Source organism: Schistocerca serialis, chromosome 8 (assembly GCF_023864345.2).
Source record: "Schistocerca serialis cubense isolate TAMUIC-IGC-003099 chromosome 8, iqSchSeri2.2, whole genome shotgun sequence".
NCBI classification, from domain to species: domain Eukaryota; kingdom Metazoa; phylum Arthropoda; class Insecta; order Orthoptera; family Acrididae; genus Schistocerca; species Schistocerca serialis.
In genome coordinates this window covers 76823867-76847519 of record NC_064645.1, presented here as the reverse complement: position 1 = coordinate 76847519, position 23653 = coordinate 76823867, and the positions used below count along the sequence as shown (strand labels likewise).

General features: G+C 39.4%; 1 protein-coding gene across 2 annotated transcripts in view; it reads right to left on the bottom strand.

The window, feature by feature from the left end:
- The window catches only part of LOC126416028 (poly [ADP-ribose] polymerase tankyrase), a 301772-nt gene that overhangs the window by 204204 nt on the left and 73915 nt on the right, over positions 1-23653 (bottom strand). For both annotated transcript variants that reach the window (XM_050083481.1, XM_050083482.1), the window contains exon 4: positions 10466-10719. In XM_050083481.1, the coding sequence (XP_049939438.1) occupies positions 10466-10719 (254 nt within the window). The remainder of the gene's footprint in view (positions 1-10465; positions 10720-23653) is intronic.

Below are 23653 nucleotides of genomic sequence, written 5' to 3'. Positions count from 1 at the left end.
TCAGCCAGTCCAGTAGTAATACTTTGACCCTTGCACAATGGAAATAATTACTCTTATAGCATTCAAATTAAAAACAAAAATGTCAAACTTAAAGATGATTGGCTATGTTACTGGTTTCCCTAACCTTTCGCAAGTTATATTTGAATAAACTGCTATCCCCCGCATAGAGGAAATACTGAGAGACACGCACATTTATTTCAAAGTAAGCCAGGATATCGGACGAAGTCCTCCATCGGTTTTAGGAACACACACACACACACACACACACACACATACACACACGCGCGCGCACGCGCCAACTGTCATCTTCAGACACTGAGGTCTGACTGATTTTCAACTGTAATCGTGCTACATCACTAACACCCAAAGGTCACTGCCACACTTCCTGCACAAAATAATGTGCAAGTTTTAACAGTTAGAAAGCTTACATTTTAGAACATGGCTTAAAAGGTCAATTTTGAACACGAACACTCATGCCCTCTCATGCTCTTGCTTGCGAACAGAGTAATTGCAGCATAGTGGGGAGTGAGCAGATGTGAGTTCATCACGACATCGCAACAACATGGGAGAACAACAAACAGTGAAATAGGGAAGAATAAGTTTTGAATGCAGTGCCATCGTATAGCAGCAATGATGAGTCAATATTGCTTAACACTGACAATGTCTCCACATTTCAATCCACAGGGTGAGAAATGTTTCCTTTTTGCACAAAAGGATGGGTTGACAAAGTGTTTAGTGTGCCATAAGGCACTGAATACTTTCAGGAAATTCAATTTACAAAGACACCACATATCTTACCATGTCAAAGAATATGAAAATGGAAAATGTGAAGTATCTGAGTGTGTACAAAAAGTTTTAAAACTCAAGAGGAAGCTCCCTGAAGAGAAGGTAGAAATATCAAGTGTGTGTGTGTGTGTGTGTGTGTGTGTGTGTGTGTGTGTGTGTCACTCAAATGAGTTACAAAACTTCACTAATTTTACCAAAGTCCTTGTGGCCTTTGAGGGATGATGATTTAATAAAACAATACTTGGTAGTTACAGCTGAACATATATGTCAACTTCAGGTACAACAATTTTGTACGGTAACATGACAGTCACATGCCCAACACAGATTATCCCAGACGGCCTTCAGAAACAGTTTGCAAAATCTTAAAAGAGTTTTTTGCATAGTCTTTAGCACTCTATGTGTAGATATCACTTACACAAAACTGGATGTCACAGTCCTAGCAGCAATGAAGAAAGTGTAGAGAATGGAGGTCTGCCATGGAATTTAGTAATTTACATGCCTCCAGGCGGAGTGCCAATCACGTCAGGAAATAAATTGGCATTTGTAGAGCAACTGCGTGGAAAAATGAAAAAGCCTGGAACCGAATTCATGCTGATCTGCACTTTGAAGTAACTAATCTAAAATGCAACAGGGAATACAGAGAGATTCTATATTTCTCCAAGCATTTCCCTCAGGATTAATTTCCTCATTTAAACAACACTCCACACTGATTGCCACCCTATTCCTTGTGATGATGGTGAGGGTACAGTACTTGCTGCTTACAGACCTGCGCTAATTGTCTGCTTGTAGAACACATTTCCTGTGAAGCCCTGCTTCAGAATGAAAATCAGAGATTTACAGCCATCAATGACTCCACAAATATGCTATCTGCACAAAGAGAAAAGTTTTCATTTACTGATACTCACTTTTAAATTTACTATCAGAGTTCATGTTAATTGAATGTAAAACAACAAAGATCCAACTTGCAATGATCTACGATGTCATGTACTATGTCAGAAGCAGGTACTTTTTCTGCCAAAATGAAGGAAACAGGCACAGGAAATGTTTCTCCAATGAGAGCCTTGCATTTATTGGGTGTCATAAGCAAGAAGGAGACAACTACGGAGACTGACAATGAACAGTGAAATGAAAAGGGTACTTCTATTATAATTAATCAATCATGTGCATATTCATACAAGTGGATTTTCTTTAAGTATAAAAAGTTTTTAAAAAAGTTTCTCATATTTTTACAGGAAATGATAACTGGCAAAACTAGAAGTCCAAACATGTGTCATGAACAAATCATTGCTGATGTGTGGGACATTTTTCTCATGTCGAGAAACTCAATGGTGTACCCCGTCGTCCTGTTGACAGTCAATTCTTATTTCTAACTTGCTGTGTTTGCCTCTGTACTTAGACCTGTGACTGTGATGCTGGAGTCAGACATAGCACTTACAACAATAATTCTGGAGTCGGACATAGCACTTACAACCATTTCCTGTATCAGCCATTCTGTACATACCACACCGAAGCTGTGCTGGTACCGGAACAAGAGTAATTGTTCCGTGGAGTGTGAACAATTTAAACAGTAACATATAGTCCTATTATTTCACATGCAAAAAGGTGGTCATTGGTTTCTGCTGTATTTAACCTAATGGCAACAACACTTTGGAGACGTATGACACAGGAGCTATGTTGCACAAATTATACTCCAAAAAGATGAGCAGTGTAGGACTTACATCCACCATTTCTCAGCTTTTTTAATGTATTGTAATGTTTGTCTTATGTCCATCATCTGTATAAAGGTACTCTATGATGCTCATACTACCATGAAAAACGCAGATGGCAGATTTTGTCATTTGTATTGTCGGGAAAGGGATACAGACAACACTGAGTGTTAGTTGTTACATAGCACTGACATTCACCTTGTTACCACGTGCTGCACCTCAGAAGGTCAGGTCACATGCAGCACAGAATGCATCAATTGTTGTCTGCTACTCACCTTGCTTTTGCAGACAAGACCATTTGCTGTCTGTCTATGGGAAGACACTAGGAATGTATTTTTCTTGATGACAATACACAAAACAGCTGCATCCAATGTCAAAATCTGAACAAAATTAGGAATGATAGATGAAACGTACCTTTATTTTGGATTATAATAAAAACAAGACCGGTGTGAACTACAGCAACTCATAAGAAAAAACCTGATGTAAACAAACACAAACGCGATGATTGGTCAGAAGCCGTAGCATACTTACACTGGTGTTGTTACGCTCTTAGAAGTATGTCCTACTTACGTATTAGATATCTTATTATTACATTACGTTAAATGAAACTTAAGATATTCAAATGTATTGACAGCCATCAAAGTTTTTCTTTATCACACTTTGGCTACATAGTCTTTATTTGAAAAATCATGTACAGTCACAGCCTCTGCAGCTTTGGGCTCCGATTGTCACACTGTTAATGTGCAGTATGAAAATGGGTGAGGCTGCTTTCTCTTCTGTGGTGAAACACGCATGTCTTATACAGCCAAAAAGTGCTGAGAAATAGGCTGTTCTAAATATTTTTGATAAATTTATAGGGATAATCGGCTTTGAATTTTACCAGCGCTTTATGTGTTGCAGTTGAGACACAAAGCAACAACGAATGTGTAGTGCAGTCGGTAGCGTAATGGAATAAAGAACTAAATTCAGGTAATGGTTCATTCATTCAAATCTCCCCAGTATTATTTTTTTCCCCTCATTCAGTTTGAAATACCTAAATCTCGTAATTATAAAATATCATCACTTTTTATGAACAACGCACGTCTTCTTGCTTCTAATTACATATTGGATGCGAAATTCCTGCTTCCATTTCAAATACAAATTGTAATTATTGATGTTTTATGTAAGACTGTTCATAAAAGTTGCTTAAATTAAGAAAACAATTTAATGTTGTAGGGCTAAATTGAACAACCAAATCCTCTTTATTCGGACTATGTCCATTGTTTTATAACACAGAGGTAAGTAAGTATCGTAGAAATACGAAAATCAATCATTTTCACAGCATCAAGTGAATCATACAAATGCTGCATTTTTACATTTGCTACTGTACCGTTACAATATGAACCCAACAGAACTGATGATCTGGAGCCAAGTTACGGGATTTAGCCCAAGAAGTAACAAGACAGCTGAGTGCCAGACATACTTGAACTAACGAACGCAGCTTTTTCACATCACTGCCGAATGCTGGCGGGATATAGAATGGTTCATCATAAAAGAAGAGAAAATGCTGCGTTTGGTTGGCTTCATGGATTCTGTTGTCGATAGGCTCGTTATCAACGTTGCAGGTGACACTTCCAGAACTGAAATGCATTTCTTGGATTCGGATAAGGAAGGAGCTGAGAGATTACCAGATGAATGAGTGTAAGTAATATCTTCAGTGTCTCCAGTATTTAACTATACAGTGAAATCCTTGAATACTCCCTCACGTTACACACAACTTATGCAGAAAAATTACCCTGTCATTAAGTCAGGAATTTTCATTATTCTTGTTTATAACTACAATAGTATGTTACCTAAAAATGATAACGTGTTGCAGTTTTTGTCTAGTGGTCTACGGAGCATATTGTGGGAGATTTGCAGTGTATTATTTCATTCTGCTTAAAAATTAAACATCATTCGAAGTTGTACTGCTCCTCTGTTCGTCTCTTTTAACGTGTTAAACTGCAGCTGGCCATGTCACTGCAGGCTAGTTGTACCAGCTGACTGGCCAGTGCCGTCCAAGTTAAATGTGCTGGTAACGCTATTGTCCCGTATTATCACTAAGTCGATGTGAGCATAGCGCACACCACAAAACGTACCCTCATTATTGTACTTTAAAGTACTTGAGACGGCTCGGCTGCAGTCCCACGTGAAACAGGTTCCAGCAAATGTGGAAGGATACGTAGTGCATTGTTTACACCAGGTTTACTCTTATGATGAATGGATTATAGCAAATTGGCAACTAACTTTTTGAGACAAAGCAAAGTAGTGGAAGAAAGCTTTCTTTTCACATTTTCATCATAAACTCCTATGTTTTTAAATAAAAAGTCAAGGCCTACTAGCAAACACCCTGTTGAATTCATTACTGAATTAGCAGTGGCTCTGATGAACAAAAAAGGCCTGGTTAATCAACTTCCACTCAAAATGGTTCACCTGTAAAAAGAGTAAGTGCAAGACATTTTCCTAAATTTATTCCATCTATAGTAATGTCCCCCCCCCCCCATGAACCATGGACCTTGCCGTTGGTGGGGAGGCTTGCGTGCCTCAGCGATACAGATGGCCGTACCGTAAGTGCAACCACAACGGAAGGGTATCTGTTGAGAGGCCAAACATGTGGTTCCTGAAGAGGGCAGCAGCCTTTTCAGTAGTTGCAGGGGCAACAGTCTGGATGATTGACTGATCTGGCCTTGTAACAATAACCAAAACGGCCTTGCTGTTCTGGTACTGCGAACGGCTGAAAGCAAGGGGAAACTACAGCCGTAATTTTTCCCGAGGGCATGCAGATTTACTGTATGGTTAAACGATGGCGTCCTCTTGGGTAAAATATTCCGGAGGTAAAATAGTCCCCCATTCGGATCTCCGGGCGGGGACTACTCAGGACGACGTCATTATATGGAGAAACAAAACTGGCGTTCTACGGATCGGAGCGTGGAATGTCAGATCCCTTAATCGGGCAGGTAGGTTAGAAAATTTAAAAAGGGAAATGGATAGGTTAAAGTTAGATATAGTGGGAATTAGTGAAGTTCGGTGGCAGGAGGAACAAGACTTTTGGTCAGGTGATAACAGGGTTATAAATACAAAATCAAATAGGGGTAATGCAGGAGTAGGTTTAATAATGAATAAAAAAATAGGAGTGTGGGTTAGCTACTACAAACAGCATAGTGAACGCATTATTGTGGCCAAGATAGACACAAAGCCCATGCCTACTACAGTAGTACAAGTTTATATGCCAACTAGCTCTGCAGATGATGAAGAAATAGATGAAATGTATGATGAGATAAAAGAAATTATTCAGGTAGTGAAGGGAGACGAAAATTTAATAGTCATGGGTGACTGGAATTCGTCAGTAGGAAAAGGGAGAGAAGGAAACATAGTAGGTGATATGGATTGGGGGGAAGAAATGAAAGAGGGAGCCGCCTTGTAGAATTTTGCACAGAGCATAACTTAATCATAGCTAACACTTGGTTCAAAAATCATAAAAGAAGGTTGTATACCTGGAAGAATCCTGGAGATACTAAAAGGTATCAGATAGATTATATAATGGTAAGACAGAGATTTAGGAACCAGGTTTTAAACTGTAAGACATTTCCAGGGGCAGATGTGGATTCTGACCACAATCTATTGGTTATGAACTCCAGATTGAAACTGAAGAAACTGCAAAAAGGTGGGAATTTAAGGAGATGGGACCTGGATAAACTGAAAGAACCAGAGGTTGTAGAGAGTTTCAGGGAGAGCATAAGGGAACAATTGACAGGAATGGGGGAAAGAAATACAGTAGAAGAAGAATGGGCAGCTCTGAGGGATGAAGTAGTGAAGGCAGCAGACGATCAAGTAGGTAAAAAGACGAGGGCTAATAGAAATCCTTGAGTAACAGAAGAAATATTGAATTTAATGGATGAAAGGAGAAAATATAAAAATGCAGTAAATGAGGCAGGCAAAAAGGAATACAAACGTCTCAAAAATGATATCGACAGGAAGTGCAAAATGGCTAAGCAGGGATGGCTAGAGGACAAATGTAAGGATGTAGAGGCTTGTCTCACTAGGGGTAAGATAGATACTGCCTACAGGAAAATTAAAGAGACCTTTGGAGAGAAGAGAACCACTTGTATGAATATCAAGAGCTCAGATGGCAACCCAGTTCTAAGCAAAGAAGGGAAGGCAGAAAGGTGGAAGGATTATATAGAGGGTTTATACAAGGGCGATGTACTTGAGGACAATATTATGGAAATGGAAGAGGATGTAGATGAAGATGAAATGGGAGATAAGATACTGCGTGAAGAGTTTGACAGAGCACTGAAAGACCTGAGTCGAAACAATGCCCCGGGAGTAGACAACATTCCATTGGAACTACTGATTGCCTTGGGAGAGCCATTCATGACAAACCTCTACCATCTGGTGAGGAAGATGTATAAGACAGGCGAAATACCCTCAGACTTCAAGAAGAATATAATAATTCCAATCCCAAAGAAAGCAGGTGTTGACAGATGTGAAAATTACTGAACTATCAGTTTAATAAGTCACAGCTGCAAAATACTAACGCGAATTCTTTACAGACGAATGGAAAAACTGGTAGAAGCGGACCTCGGGAAAGATCAGTTTGGATTCCGTAGAAATGTTGGAACACGTGAGGCAATACTAACCTTAAGACTTATCTTAGAAGAAAGATTAAGAAAAGGCAAACCTACATTTCTAGCATTTGTAGACATAGAGAAAGCTTTTGACAATGTTAACTGGAATACTCTCTTTCAAATTCTGAAGGTGGCAGGGGTAAAATACAGGGAGCGAAAGGCTATTTACAATTTGTACAGAAAGCAGATGGCAGTTATAAGAGTCGAGGGACATGAAAGGGAAGCAGTGGTTGGGAAGGGAGTGAGACAGGGTTGTAGCCTCTCCCCGATGTTATTCAATCTGTATATTGAGCAAGCAGTAAAGGAAACAAAAGAAAAATTCGGAGTAGGTATTAAAATTCATGGAGACGAAGTAAATACTTTGAGGTTCGCCGATGACATTGTAATTCTGTCAGAGACAGCAAAGGACTTGGAAGAGCAGTTGAAGGGAATGGACAGTGTCTTGAAAGGAGGATATAAGATGAACATCAACAAAAGCAAAACGAGGATAATGGAATGTAATCAAATTAAATCAGGTGATGCTGAGGGAATTAGATTAGGAAATGAGACACAAAGTAGTAAAGGAGTTGTGCTATTTGGGGAGCAAAATAACTGATGATGGTCGAAGTAGAGAGGATATAAAATGTAGACTGGCAATGGCAAGGAAAGCGTTTCTGAAGAAGAGAAATTTGTTAACATCGAGTATAGATTTAAGCGTCAGGAAATCGTTTCTGAAAGTATTTGTATGGAGTGTAGCCATGTATGGAAGTGAAACATGGACGATAACTAGTTTGGACAAAAAGAGAATAGAAGCTTTAGAAATGTGGTGCTACAGAAGAATGCTGAAGATAAGGTGGGTAGATCACGTAACTAATGAGGAGGTATTGAATAGAATTGGGGAGAAGAGAAGTTTGTGGCACAACTTGACTAGAAGAAGGGATCGGTTGGTAGGACGTGTTTTGAGGCATCAAGGGATCACAAATTTAGCATTGGAGGGCACCGTGGAGGGTAAAAATCGCATAGGGAGACCAAGAGATGAATACACTAAGCAGATTCAGAAGGATGTAGGTTGCAGTAGGTACTGGGAGATGAAGGAGCTTGCACAGGATAGAGTAGCATGGAGAGCTGCATCAAACCAGTCTCAGGACTGAAGACCACAACAACAACATAGAAATGTCGAAATGGCCTCACACAAAATCTCAGGTCTGTGCAGATCATTGCAAAGCAAGTCTCTGGGAAGGTGGCAGAAAAGATACTAGCTACTATTGTGAGGAATGTGACTTATGTCTTCATTTTACAAAATGCTTTTAAATTTTTCACACCATGGCAAATATAACGATGCAATTTCAGTTTCAAAAACTACATTTTCAACAGTTTTATTTTTGGTACCAACAACTTCTAATACTACCTGCATTTGGAGGGGCGGGGGAATTAATGCTGCTGTGAAAACTATATATCAATACAAGAAAGGTGTTTCTTTGCAGTATTTCATCAGAAAAACTCTCTTTTCAAAATGTAATAGACTAACTTAAGTTGTATGCAGTAGAACCTGCTTTAAAAAAATAAAAAATAAAAATAAATTAAAAAAAAAAAAAAAAACCACAGTACTAGACAGCTAAACTACACCCTAGCTGCCCAATCCTCAAAAGGGTTAACACACAGGCTCGTCTCACATAGACAGAAAGTCATCCTCATCTGCACATTTCATCTGAAAAAATGATCTGTAGATTGTTTCTGTGACTTGCAGTTGTGGGACCATTCACAATGAAGATAAAAGATTGCAGCAGATCTCACACAGTTCACACACTGGATATGGAGCAGTGAGTTTTGGAAGTACACATGATGATTCTGAAACAATGGTATGAAGAACTGGTTCTGCTGAAGGCATTAACCAAACTCTAGCACAGCCAATACTATAGTGGTAGTGATAGTGGTGGTGGCAGCTTTCAATCCAAAGACTGGTTTGATGCAGCTCCACACTAGTCTAACCTGTGCAATCATCTTCCATCTCTGTGGAACTGCTGCAATCTACATCCACTTCGATCTGTTTACTTAGCCAAAATTGGATCTCGGTCTATGAGCTTTATCTCCCCTCCCTTCCCCCTCCTCCTCCCACCCCCCCCTCCCCCACATACACCGTCCATTACAATATTTATTATTCCTTAGTGTCTCAGGATGAGTTGCTGTTATGTGTGATAAGTTGGGTGGTGGTTAGTGTTTAACGTCCCGTCGACAACGAGGTCATTAGAGACGGAGCGCAAGCTCGGGTTAGGGAAGGATTGGGAAGGAAATCGGCCGTGCCCTTTCAAAGGAACCATCCCGGAATTTGCCTGAAACGATTTAGGGAAATCACGGAAAACCTAAATCAGGATGGCCGGAGACGGGATTGAACCGTCGTCCTCCCGAATGCGAGTCCAGTGTGCTAACCACTGCGCCACCTCGCTCGGTGTGTGATAAGTAGAACAGCCACTAGACAGAATTAATGTTATTCATATTTTGTGTGTTACAAGGCCTGGTAGGGTATATGGAGCCAAAGATTTACGATTTTTCTGAACCGGGGCAAAAACTTGTGCTTTATACACAATAGGGTCCCATTCAATTTTCTAAGCCCTATACAACAGTACTTAATAAAAGTGTTTAATGAGCAATGGATTAGTTGAGGTGGTCCAGTAGAATGGTCATCCTCTTTACTTGATCTTAATTTCTTAGATTTTTGGGTATGGGGACATTTGAAGGCATTGGTATATGCCACAACCAATGTACACCATGCTGACGTTACAATGCGTGTTATCAAATATGACGGAAGCCAGGTGTACTCTTTATTCTTTCAGGAGGGCTGAAGAATATGTAAGAAAGACAGATGACTATTGTAGGTCATAATGCACATATCTCAACAAGTATTCATATTTGAATTTTAGTTTACAGAACATTTTGTTCTGTCTTTGATCCATATTATCTTCCATAAGAATACGGGACACAAACTGTACACACCATAATACACCAAACAATAAACATGTAATTGTTACATAAGCACAGTTTTGTCACCACCCTCTCAACTGCTTTATTATTTTACTTTCTCTCATTTCACACATGAGTTTCATTTTAAAATTTAAGATAACAGAAACAATATTGCTATCTCTCAGCTGGATAATAATTTTATTTATATGGTTGATTCAATACCCTATTCTGTCATCTCTCTCTCTCTCTCTCTCACACAAACACACACACACACACACACACACACACACACACACACACACACAATGGTGTGCTAAAACATCACATTTACTCATACATTTGGAAACATTACACTGACAATTATCTTAAATAAATTTGTTTTTAACTTACAAGATAGTCGTTCCTGAAGTTCTCTTGTAGGAGCTACATCAATAGCAGATTTTGAGTGGCAGTTCAGGAGTGTCGGATCAGCTCCTTCACTAAGGAGCAGGGAGCAGACTTCTACACGAGACTTAGATGCAGCTTCATGTAATGGAGTGAACTGCCAGAGATCCATTGCATTAACATTTGCCCCATGTTTTATGAGCATTTCTGTTACTTCAAAATGCCCATAAGAGCAAGCATTGTGCAATGGTACAAGGCCACTGAAATAAAGAGAAAGTAAAATTTAAACCACAAGGCCAAACTGAGAAATAATTCATGAAACAAGTCAAAATATTTGAACAACTATGTGAAAATACAGTACATACCTGACCCTACAGGTAGGTTTTTCTGAATTCTAACAGATACAAAATTCTAAATGCTGGAGTTTGATTGGTGGTGGTGGTGGTGGTGGGGATAATGTCTTATTACCAGAAGCAATTCAATACTTGGTATTGAAATCTTATATATACACATTTAGCAAAACAAGTGCAATGGTGTGCAAGAGATGGTGTTTAATTACTACATCCTGAACAAGGGCAACCCCCCCCCCCTCTCCCTCTCCACATTTCCCCCCCCCCCCCTCTCCCTCCGCCCCCTCCCCCCCCCCCCTCTCTCTCTCTCTCTCTCTCTCTCTCTCACACACACACACACACACTTTTTTATTACAAAGATAGAGAAATGTTTTGCGCAGTAAGCATCACATCTCCACATTGGAGCAGAAGTGTATCCCATGCAGCACCCCAGCTTTCTTGTGTCAGGGCCATTTTCTCTGGATGACAAGATAGGCATGTTTTTCATTGGCAGATCACTTAGAAGGCAACAAATTGAAAAACATACTGCCCACAGAAATTCTAGTCCATCTTCTGCTAAAGTATTGCTGTAGAAAGTTCAAAGAAGCGCAGGTCGTCTTGTATTATTGTGAAATAGGGGTGAGAGTGTCACATGATACACAAGTTGGGATGACACATATTAAAACAAAGGCATATTTTGCTCTGGTAAGATCTTTTCACAAAGTTTTGAAATTAAACTTTCTCCTTTGAATACAAAAATACTTTCTTGATGGCAACCTACATAGAGTGAAATGATGATCATAGTATTTGTTTTCCCTGCTGACTGTACAAGAGTGGAATTGAACAGAAATAGTGTGAAAGTGGATTGATGTATCCTCTGCCAGGCACTGAAGCGTGAACTGCACAGCAGATGTGTAAATGAAAACACAAATTTAACTGCCACTGACCCTGTGAATTTTATGAGGCCACCAGCTCTCAATCATTGTCCATCGCTGTCCAATGTAACTTAGCTTGTCATTCCTGCCTTATTGCTTCCAGTACAGGTTGTCAAGCTATATCACAGTTCACAATACTGTGTTCTGTACAAAGGCATGTGTGGTAAGTAATGGCACCAAGTCCATAAAAATTGATTTTACAGATCATAACAATACAATGTATCAAAATTCTTGAAAATAGGACCCCTCTTGCATCAATACATTTTTGCCAGCTAGATTTGGAAGATCTGTAGGCATCATGGTGAATGATACCACTAGCATAGGAAAATACATTGAGTACTGCCTTCACTATTGATCTGCTCATGTGTGCCTTCTTGGAGCATGGTGACTGCAAGGTGTGCCACTCAAAGTGCTCTCTCTCTCTCTCTCTCTCTCTCTCTCTCTCTCTCTCTCTCTCCCCCCACCTCAGGTTTGTATTCAAAAACCCATGGCTCATCTCTAGTAATAATATTGCCCACAAAAGTACCATAATTTCAGCACAATTCTAAAAGTTTGGCATAAATGATTACTCTGTTGTTGGTAAAAATTTTCAGGATCAGTTTTGCACAAACTTATTCATCTCCAATTATTTGATTACAATCTCATGAACAATTGTTTTGGATATACCAGGAGTCAAAGGAATCAATCAGTTTTCATTGTTTGGTCTGTAATCAAAATTTCATGCACAAGTCACTCTGTCTGCACCTTTTGATGTTGAGAGATGTCCTAAAGTCATCATTGCTATCATTCTGGCCTTCCAAAAATGCCCTCTGCCACCACAGCACTTGCCCTTTAGACACACATTCATTCTCAGGCATTGGAAATGTTTCAACAATGGGCTTCCAAAGTCTCAAATATGACTGTTTACGTGGACAGAGACACAAATTGACTCTGAATAGGTATAGCTTCCTCCCACGAACCATGAACCTTGTCACTGGTGGGGAGAATAGCATGCCTCAGCGATACAGATACCCGTACTGTAGGTGTAACCACAATGGAGGGGTATCTGTTGAGAGACCAGAAAAACTTGTGGTTCCTGAAGAGGGGCAGCAGCCTTTTCAGTAGTTGCAGGGCCAACGGTCTGCATGATTGACTGATCTGGCCTTGTAACATTAACCAAAATGGCCTTGCTGTGCTGGTACTGCGAACGGCTGAAAGCAAGGGAAACTACAGTCTTAATTTTTCCCGAGGGCATGCAGCTTTACTGTATAATTAAATGATGATGGCATCCTCTTAGGTAAAATATTTCGGAGGTAAAATAGTCCCCCATTCGGATCTCTGGGCAGGGACTACTCAGGACGACGTCATTATATGGAGAAACAAAACTGGCGTTCCACAGATCGGAGCGTGGAATGTTAGATACCTTAATCGGACAGGTAGGTTAGAGAATTTAAAAAGGGAAATGGTTAGGTTGAAGTTAGATATAGTGGGTAGTAGTGAATTTCGGTGGCAGGAGGAACAAGGCTTTTGGTTAGGTGAATACAGGATTATAAATACAAAATCAAATAGGATTAATGCAGGAGTAAGTTTAATAATTAATTTAAAAAAAAAATACGAGCGCGGGTAAGCTACCAAAAATAGCAGTTCGGGTAAGCTGCCACTAACAGCATAGCGAACACATTATTGTAGCCAAGACAGACACGAAGCCCTTGCCTACCACAGTAGAACAAGTTTATATGCCAACTAGCTCCGCAGAAGATGAAGAGATTGAGGAAATGTACAGTGAGACAAAAGAAATCATTCAGATAGTGAGGGGAGATGAAAATTTAATAGTCATGGGGGACTGTAATTCAATAGAAGAAAAGGAAGAGAACGAAAAGTCATAGGTGAATATCAAATGGGAGTAAGGAATGAAAGAGGAAGTCGCCCAGTAGAATTCTGCACAGGGCATAATTTAATCATAGCTAACACTTGATTTATGAGTCATGAAAGAAGGTATTACACATGGAAGAGGCCTGGAGACACTGGAACGTTTCAGGAGGAGGAGGAGATTAGTGTTTAACGTCCCGTCGACAACGAGGTCATTAGAGACGGAGCGCAAGCTCGGGTGAGGGATGGATGGGAATGGAAATCGGCCATGCCCTTTCAAGGGAACCATCCCGGCATTTGCCTGAAGCGATTTAGGGAAATCACGGAAAACCTAAATCAGGATGGCCGGAGACGGGATTGAACCGTCGTCCTCCCGAATGCGAGTCCAGTGTGCTAACCACTGCGCCACCTCGCTCGGTGGGAAGGATTCAGATAGATTATATAATGGTAAGACAGAGATTTAGGAACCAGGTTTTGAACTGTAAGACATTTCCAGGGACAGATGTGAACTCTGACCACGATTTATTGGTTATGAAGTGTAGACTAAAACTGAAGAAACTGCAAAAAGGTAGGAATTTAAGGAGATGGGACCCGTATAAACTGAAAGAACCAGAGGTTGTAGAGAGTTTCAGGAGAGCATTAGGGAACAATTGACAAGAACGGGGGAAAGAAATACAGTAGAAGAAGAATGAGTAGCTTTGAGAGATGAAATAGTGAAGGCAGCTGAGGATCAAGTAGGTAAAAAGATGAGGGCTAGTAGGAATCCTTGGGTAACAGAAGAGATATTGAATATAATTGATGAAAGGAGAAAATATAAAAATGCAGTAAATGAAACAGGCAAAAAGGAGCACAAATGTCTCAAAAATGAGATCAACCAGAAGTGCAAAATGGCTAAGCAGGGAGCGCTAGAGGACAAATGTAAGGATGTAGAGGCATATAACCACTTGTATGAATATCAAGAGCTCAGATGGAAAACCAGTTCTAAACAAAGAAAGGAAAGCAGAACGATGAAAGGAGTACATAGAGGGTCTACACAAGGGTGATGTACTGGAGGGTGTAGTGGGACGAAATTGAAGCGTCACCCATCCACCAGTGTCAGCCCAGTTTGCAGGTGAATATAAGTTTAATTTAGTTTTGTTTATGTATTTTTGTAATATTTGTAATGGTTGTGAATTGTTTAAAGTTTTGTATTTTTTTTATGTTTCATGTACGGAGAGGGCGGCGCAACGAACGGAGACAGCATCTTCGCTGCCGGGACCAGAGAGAAAATTGCTGGCCACTATACGTCGCGGGTCGACAGCCAAAGAGCAACAGAAGATCCTGAAACCGAGTTGTTGCGTCGTGCTTCTAAAAATCAAATAAATGAGAATTTGTAATGTTTTGTACAACAATGATATCATAGGAAGTTTAATCTTATTGAAAATGTTAGTTTTGTCTCTTCAAGGCTCAGGTTCACGTCTGTATGTAGGAAGATAATAAACTAGTGGATGCTACTAAAGTTGAAATACGTGTTCCGAGGATTTATTTATGAAGAATTATGTGAATGAATTAATAATATATTTGACAAGATTATTGAATTTTGACAGCGTTCATCGCGATTTTGAATCTCAAAAAGTTTATTCAAATTGGTTCTAATATCGATTAAATCAGATAACGTGAATCAATATAATTTCTGAAACAAACGACATCTAAAATTGAAAAAGTTTACGCAAAACAATTGGCCCGAGTGACGTAATTCTGTGCATACGACTCAGATGATGTTTTACAGTTTCATTCAAGAACCATTCTGAGACAATTTAAAAGGAATATAAATAATTTTGAAGTGGGTTGTAACTGACGTAGGTGACGAAGTCTACACATGGCCATATGTCGAAAGAAAATCATTTATAAGAAACTTACATTGTTACACTACAAGGGCAATATTATGGAAATGGAAGAGGACGTAGATGAAGATGAAATGGGAAATATGATACAGTGTGATGAGTTTGACAGAGCACTGAAAGACCTGAGTCAAAACAAGGCCCCGGGAGTAGACAAAATACCATTAGAACTACTGATAGCCTTGGGAGAGCCAGCAATGACAAAACTCTACCATCTGGTGGGCAAGATGTACGAGACAGGCAAAATGCCCTCATACTTCAAGAAGAATATAATAATTCCAATCCCAAAGAAAGCGGGTGTCGACAGGTGTAAAAATTACTGAACGATCAGTTTAATAAGTCACGGCTGCAAAATACTAAAACAAATTCTTCACAGATGAATGGAAAAACTGGTAGAAGCCAACCTCGGGAAAGATCAGTTTGGATTCCGTAGAAATGTTGGAACACGTGAGGCAATACCCTACCCTATGATGTATCTTAGAAGATAGATTAAGGAAAGACAAACCTATGTTTCTAGCATTTGTAGACTTAGAGAAAGCTTTTGACAATGTTGACTGGAATATTCTCTTTCAGAGTTTGAAGGTGGCAAGGATCAAATGCAGGGAGTGAATGACTATTTACAATTTGTACAGAAACCAGACGGCAGTTATAAGAGTCGAGGGGCACGAAAGGGAGGCAGTGGTTGGGAAGGGAGTGAGACAGGGTTGTAGCCTATCCCCAATGTTATTCAATCTGTATATTGAGCAAGCAGTAAAGGAAACAAAAGAAAAAATTGGGGTAGGAATTAAAATCCATGGAGAAGAAATTAAAACTTTGAGGTTTGCCAATGACCTTGTAATTCTGTCAGAGACAGCAAAGTACGTGGAAGAGCAGTTGAAGGAATGGACTGGACAGTGTCTTGAAAGGAGGATATAAGATAAACATCAACACAAGCAAAACAAGGATAATGGAATGTAGTCAACTAAATCAGGTGATGCTGAAAGAATTAGATTAGGAAATGAGACTGAGTTTTGCTATTTGGGGGGCAAAATAACTGATGATGGTCAAAGTAGTGAGGATACAAAATGTAGACTGGCAATGGCAAGGAAAGCATTTCTGAAGAAGAGAAATAATTTGTTAACACCGATTATAGATTTAAGTATCAGGAAGTATTTTCTGAAAGTATTCGTATGGAGTGTAGCCATGTATGGAAGTGAAAGATTTACGATAAATAGTTTGGACAAGAAGAGAGTAGAAGCTTTCGAAATGTGGCGCTACAGAAGAATGCTGAAGATTAGATGGATCGATCACGTAACTAATGAGGAGGTACTGAATACAATTGAGGTGAAGAGGAATTTGTGGCACAACTTGACTAGAAGAATGGATTTGTTGGTACGACATGTTCTGAGGCATCAAGGAATCATCAATTTAGTATTGGAGGGCAGTGTGGAGGGTAAAAATCGTAGAGGAAGACCAAGAGATCAATACACTAAACAGATTCAGATGGATGTATGTTGCAGTAGATACTTCGAGACGTAGAAGCTTGCACAGGATAGGGCAGCATGGAGGGCTGCATCAAACCAGTCTCTAGACTAAGACCACAACAACAACAGGTATAGCTTAATGGAGGAGTACACATTTAATTTCAAGAAGATGTCTCATCTATCCAATGAGTGGTTTCTTGGACACTTATTACAGAGGCTACCGAAATATGTGCGACAGCCAATCTTGTGAATGGAGATAGGAGTTTTGCCTTTCGTGCAGCACATTGACCTGTTCTAGAAGTAATAAGAAGGAAGCAACATACTGCTATTCATTGGGCAGTAAGAGGCAACAAGTGTAAGCAGCCTGTATTTATACAGGGCAGTCGACAAATTGTTGTGAAGTGGCTTCTGTGGTGATTTAAAAGTTAACTGACACAAATAATAGTATAACGAGATGGATTGTGAGGAACTGGGACTTCTGCAGAATACTGTAAGAGAGTATACCTCCCAAAATAATGTGGACTTACTGCGAATTGATGCGACACAAATCCTGAAAAAATTTTATTGTACTGACATGCTTCAAAAATCTTCATTTGTATCACTCATGGGAGTCATTTTCTACTTCCTCAGCTGTTTGTTTTCCTTGTGTGTTTAACTTTGTTGTAGCAGTCTCATCACTATCTTAATTGTTGTTTTCTTTCCCTACTGTTACAACACTGCTTTTCCTTATTTTCAAAGCTGTCCACTTCAGAACATGATATGCAGAAATTAGAGATCCCTTCTTCTTTACTTTCTCGAGGTACTTCCTCATCAAATGCATGAATTTGCAGGCCTGGCTGTGTAGCATGCTTTCCTCTCTTGTTTCACTTCATTTGTTGGAATTACACTCAGGATACAATTTGAGACGAAATAGATATGCGTAAACACTAAGAGTGAAAAAATGGGAATCCGAGTTAAAGATAGTGAAAGAACAGAACAGTTAAATGAAAAAATCTACTGTTACTTAAAACGTGTTCACATTAATTTTGTAACAATGTTGCTCTTGCTACCTGCTCAAGTGCCACCTGGTGGCTTACTGCAGTTGCTAGGTCACAAAACAGCACTATGGAACTGTTAGTATCACAGATTCATATGCCACACTATACATACAATTGCCCTGACCAGTTTGCTTGAAGTTAGCATTGTTTTAATTTGATCTCTATTAGCTCTGAATCACACAATTTCATTCTAACCAGGAGGGTAGATCTATAGTTCTCTTCTTGCCACTTCTCATTAAAATGGTGGGAACATTATAGAGATCTGCATCTGGTGTTTCTATGCACTTTAACTGCTTGGCGTATGTAGTTCCAGGAAAGTCTGGCAGATGTCAATGTAGGCATTTTGGATGGGAGGGAGCAACTGCATTCGACTTTCTTCACACTCACGGAAGTATCCTATACACAAATGACCTGACACTCTACCACTACTCCGATTACATGATTGTCCCTCAACTACCTGCTGCTCGATCATGGCACATAAACATGAGACTAAGTGTGAAACAGGAAATTGATTTGGAAGACCAGGCCTATGTTCTCAGTGCAAAAGGCTGTGGGCAGAGCAGTGTTCGGGAGAGATTTTCATTGGTAACTAATGAGAATGGAAATGGGTGTTTCCAATCCCTATTTTGCAGTGTCCAATCTAGACCGACAAAGTGTGCAGCAACAGGTAGGTAACAACTTTTCTAGTATGTATCTGCTGTAAATACACTTGATTTCTCACCTACAGTCCGGACAATGCTAGGCATCATACTTGCCTGTATTCAGCTTGTCTTTCAGTGTTCTGTTCCACTCCCGTAGAATGAAGAAGAATGTCGGAGACATCCACCTGTATAAATTCTGTATGTTTTGAAGCTCCTGACATAAAGCACAAGATTCTCAATCTGATACTAATGTAAATAGATGAAAATCTTTGGTACATATTTCTACAAGTTTTAATAACAGTAACTTCCTCTGGAGCTGGTAATGCACTTTGTCATGTTCTGCAGATATGTGCTTTAAGATCTGGCATAAGAGAAGTAAAACAGGAATGCAGTGTGTGTGGCACAGCACACACAGTCAATGTAATTTCCATCCTTGCCAATCACTAATGAAAATCTCTCCCCAAACATTGCTATGCCAACTTCTTTTGCATTCAGGATATGTATAACCATACTTGGAAAATATTACTTAATTTAGGAGTAAATCCCCAGCATCTTAAGATTTCATTTGTCACAGACCGAGATGCTAATATATGCAAAGGCAATGCAATCCTTTCAGCATACACAGGCATTACAAGTTTTGAACACAGCCCTGAAACAGGTTTTTTGTTGACAATTACTTGAAACATGAGGCTGCAGTGGTATATTCCATGATTTATGCTGCCCAGCACACTTTCTGTTTCATGAATGAGGTTGCAGTGGTTTATTTTACGAATTACGCTGCCATACTGTCTGTTTCATGAAGAAAATGGATAATTAGAATTTGTTAAAGACAAGCTTGAAGCAAGAAATGGAGACTAGGTGGAACAGGTAGTTAGAATGTTACAGTTTGTAGTTAGGCAGTAAGTGAAAATCATGGAAATTCTTGCGAAGAAGGGCTTCTCCGAAAAATGTATTGGTGCAACAACAATACTGCAAAAAAACACGTACACATTTGGACACATTGAAAGATGCAACAGTAGTGATAGAAGGCAAGAAATATCCTACAATTTAGTGTACTGTTAGGGATGCATAAACAGATAAGTCATTGCAATGCAGAGCATGAAGATATATAGGCACTTCACTTAAAACTTCCGGGCTGATAGGCCGTGGTCGAAGTACGAAACTCTCCACTGACATTTTGTCTCCAACTGCGGGAGACTTCCTCTGAAGTACAGCGGCGAACTGCAAAGAGAACTTGAGGAAGCGCTGACTATATAGGCAGTACAGAGGGTGCCACTGTCGATCACGTGGCGTCTGCTATGAGATTGTCTCTGGTAATGCCAACATTCATGATAGAAAGTAATAGATTGTCGCACTTGCGGTGCAATGCTGACATCCAAATTTTATCCAGTTTAACACCTTCGTCTTTCCTGTTAAAATAATTACACTGTTTATCAATCTCGATAGCCTCTCTATACATGCATGCATAATAATGCGAGGTTATGGAAATGACGCTCTTCTCACTGAATTTTATTTCATGATCACCTTCCTGGTAAACGTGTTCCGCTACGGCCGATTTATCCGTGTGACCCAGACGGCAATTCCTCCTATGTTCAACAAGACGGGCGTTCACAGTTCTCTTTACGGTATCGATATAAACCTGTCCACAACTACAAGGAATTTTATATATCCCCGGTGTAGTCAAAGGGTGTCTTTCATCTTTTGCTGATCTTAAATAGTCTTTTATTTTCCTGGTGGATGTGAAAATAGTTTCCACCACACACTTCCTTAAAACTTTCCCAATGCAATCTGTGACTTTACTAATGAACAGAAGAAAATCTTTGCCCTTGGGCAGATGATGTTCGTCGTTGCTCCTGATTCTCTGTCTAGAACACACACACTGCATCCACTAATCTGTGATGGAATATTATTTCCATGTATGCTAGAATAAAACTATAATGTGACAAACTTCTTACTCGGTTTTTATGATATTTACTTAGAGCTGCCTAGAGTGTGTTACCCATGCTCTCCAGCCAAAAAAATGAAGTCCCTGTTTTCAGAGAGGCCAGACTGTGGGCCATCTGATATTCAATCTACCAATGAGGTTGCTTTATATTTAACCACACTGGATAGTTGTGATGACGATGATATGCTAGACTGGTGGAAGCAGTTTATTTCTCAAGCTATCTATTTCAATGAGAAAACAGTTTTGTGTTCCCGCTGCAAATATAGCTAATGAAAGAAATTTCGGTGAGGCAGGGAACCATATCTTGAACAAATGAAGCAAAGCAGACTTTTTCTGAAATGATTCAACGATAACCTGACAATTCATGGTAATTTCAATGCCAGCAGAAAATAATAATAAGACTTTTTTTTAATTTCTAGTTTGTTAGGTGGTAACATTTATGTTGATAATTTTAACAATACAAAAAGGATAGATTCCTACTCACCACATAATGGAAACATTAAGTCACCGATACGAACGATAGAAAGACTGCTAAAGTAGCAAGCTTTTGGCCAGTCTGGCTTCAGCAGCTAGAGACAATGGTCACGTGTGTGGGAGTTGGGTTTGCACAAATGTTTGTATGTATGCCATCTAATTCAAAAGTAGGCCTTTTGGGCAAAAGCTTCCTTTTTCACCTGTCTTTTTCCTGTGCCTCTCAGTAATTCAAAATTTCCACTGTATGGTGAGTAGCAAGCTATCCTTTTCATAATATAGTCATTATTCCATTCTGGACTTTCACTTTTTGGTAGATAATGTAGTTTTCCATGAAACTTTTAACCATTTCCAAACTTTTGTTGTTGCCTAAAGTAATTTTTTTGCCTTATTCATCATAATGGTGTTGCAATTGGACAATATCATGCAATAATACATGTCTACAACATAACTAAATTGATCTGAAAGTAAATTACGAAGTACCACAATTTAGGCCAGTTAGACAAAATGAATTCTTTGATGCCACTTTTGGATTTGAAGTATCTGATACCATTTTAGTTTAGAAATGATTGATACATGGTTTCTGTTGAACCATGTGGTACACTAGAGTTCTTATTTGTTTACAAAATTAATGAGAACAATTCTGTCACTTAGAACTACGAACCATAACATGGCAGGAAGTTAGTCAACCTACTACATTCACTTTAAAACAGAAACATTAGTGGGAACATAATTTTCATGACAAGTATTTTTAGAAAACAATGTAACTTTCTATCTTTTAATTTATTCAAATCATAGTATATGTCACGTAAGTCATGAAATTTTATTTAAGCTGTTTCCAACTACAATGTTTTGTTCATTATGTAAACAGTTACCTTTTGTTTATGAAAATGTAGTTAGCTTCATGAAAAACATTTGTATTGAATGAAAAATCACTTAAAACAAAAACAATGTTTTATTGGAGTGCCATTCTGGAACATCCAGTATTTAAACTGTATTTATTTAACACATCTACTTTAACAGTTTTAATTCTTTAATTTTTCCACAAACAAAAACACAATTTTGCTGTTTTTATAAATGCTTTGGTCTGATTTTACTAGCAAGTGACTACTCAGCAATGTTTGGTTTATAATTAAGAAAATTTTTGTGAATGTAATCCTGTGCTGTGTGAATGTTCCATTTTAAGTCACTTAGTGAAAATGCTTAACATGGAATTATAATATATCCATTTTACTGGTTGCTGGATTCTGTGGCTGTGTATTATATTATTTTAAGAAATACAGCAACCAGCTACTTTTTATGAAATTTTATTATTTTGATATAGATAGAATATATACACAAAAAAAGTGGCTGACTGTTGTATTTCTTAACTCCTTAACTTAAAACCCTGAGTTACCACATTTTTATTATTTTGATAGAAACTTAAAATTCTGATTATAGTCTGGCAACTTTAGAAAAGACTTTCGAGAGAATAAAATCCTGCTTATATCTGCTTCACCACTAGAGCTGCCGGCAGTGGCAGTTGTATGTGTCATTGCTGTTGCTTTCTTGTGTCTAATGGCCACTCAACAGTGTGCCCTTATAATATTAAAAGAAACGAATATCGTTAAAAGGGATAAAACCGTTGACCCACTCATTCAATCACTCACTCCCATTGATCCACACAATCACTCCGTATCACATAATGTAAAGCAAAGGAGAAACAGTGAAAGGTACTGCACCTGGGTAGAAAATAGAAGGAAAACAACAGAGGAGCTAAAAGTACAGCACAGGGATATGTGACAGACTGACCACTTACAAAAAACGCAGGTCAGCCAGTCGACCTGTTAACACATTCAGAATATTTCCCTAAATGTTTGAAGACGAGTTGGACATATCACTAAACCTTAAAAGTCTCATCACATATTTTGATCACTGAAAATAGAGGGCACTTCTACTGGCAAACCTGGAGCTACCCTCTGGTCTGGAAATAAAACACAGTCTAGTAAAATGTGGTGCACAGTGACCTGTGTGCCCCAAGCACCGCACATTGGAGAATCATCGTGCCAGATCAAGAAGCCATGCAGAAGAGCGCTGTGGCCAACGAGAATACAAGTAAGGAGGGCCTCGAGTAAGGAGGTATGCCACGGCCACATAGTGGGCTTTACTAGACACAGTTTATCATCTGCAACTTTCAGCTATTCATTCTCCCATCAATGTATGGCTGTGTACCGCAACAGCAAGGCGATAGTGTGTGGGGGGGATGGCACACTGAAATAACTGAGGGTCACAACACACCCCCTAGGCTGCTACATCTGCCCTTTCGTTCCCCGCATTGCCTGTGTGCCCTGGTACCCAGTCATGTGTGCACGAGGTTTTCTCTCTCGTGCGAATGCACATGTGTTTGCTTTGTTGAAAAAGTAATCATCTTGTGTTGAGTTCTGCCTGAAAGCTGTAACGTGTAACGGTCTTTTTATTATGCCTGTCTGCAACTCAATGGGTAACCTTTACGGTGAATAACAATCTGCCCTATCCCTAATGTTGTTGAATATTTTGCCGGCCGGAGTTGCCGTGCGGTTCTAGGCGCTACAGTCTGGAGCCGAGCGACCGCTATGGTCGCAAGTTCGAATCCTGCCTCGGGCATGGATGTGTGTGATGTCCTTAGG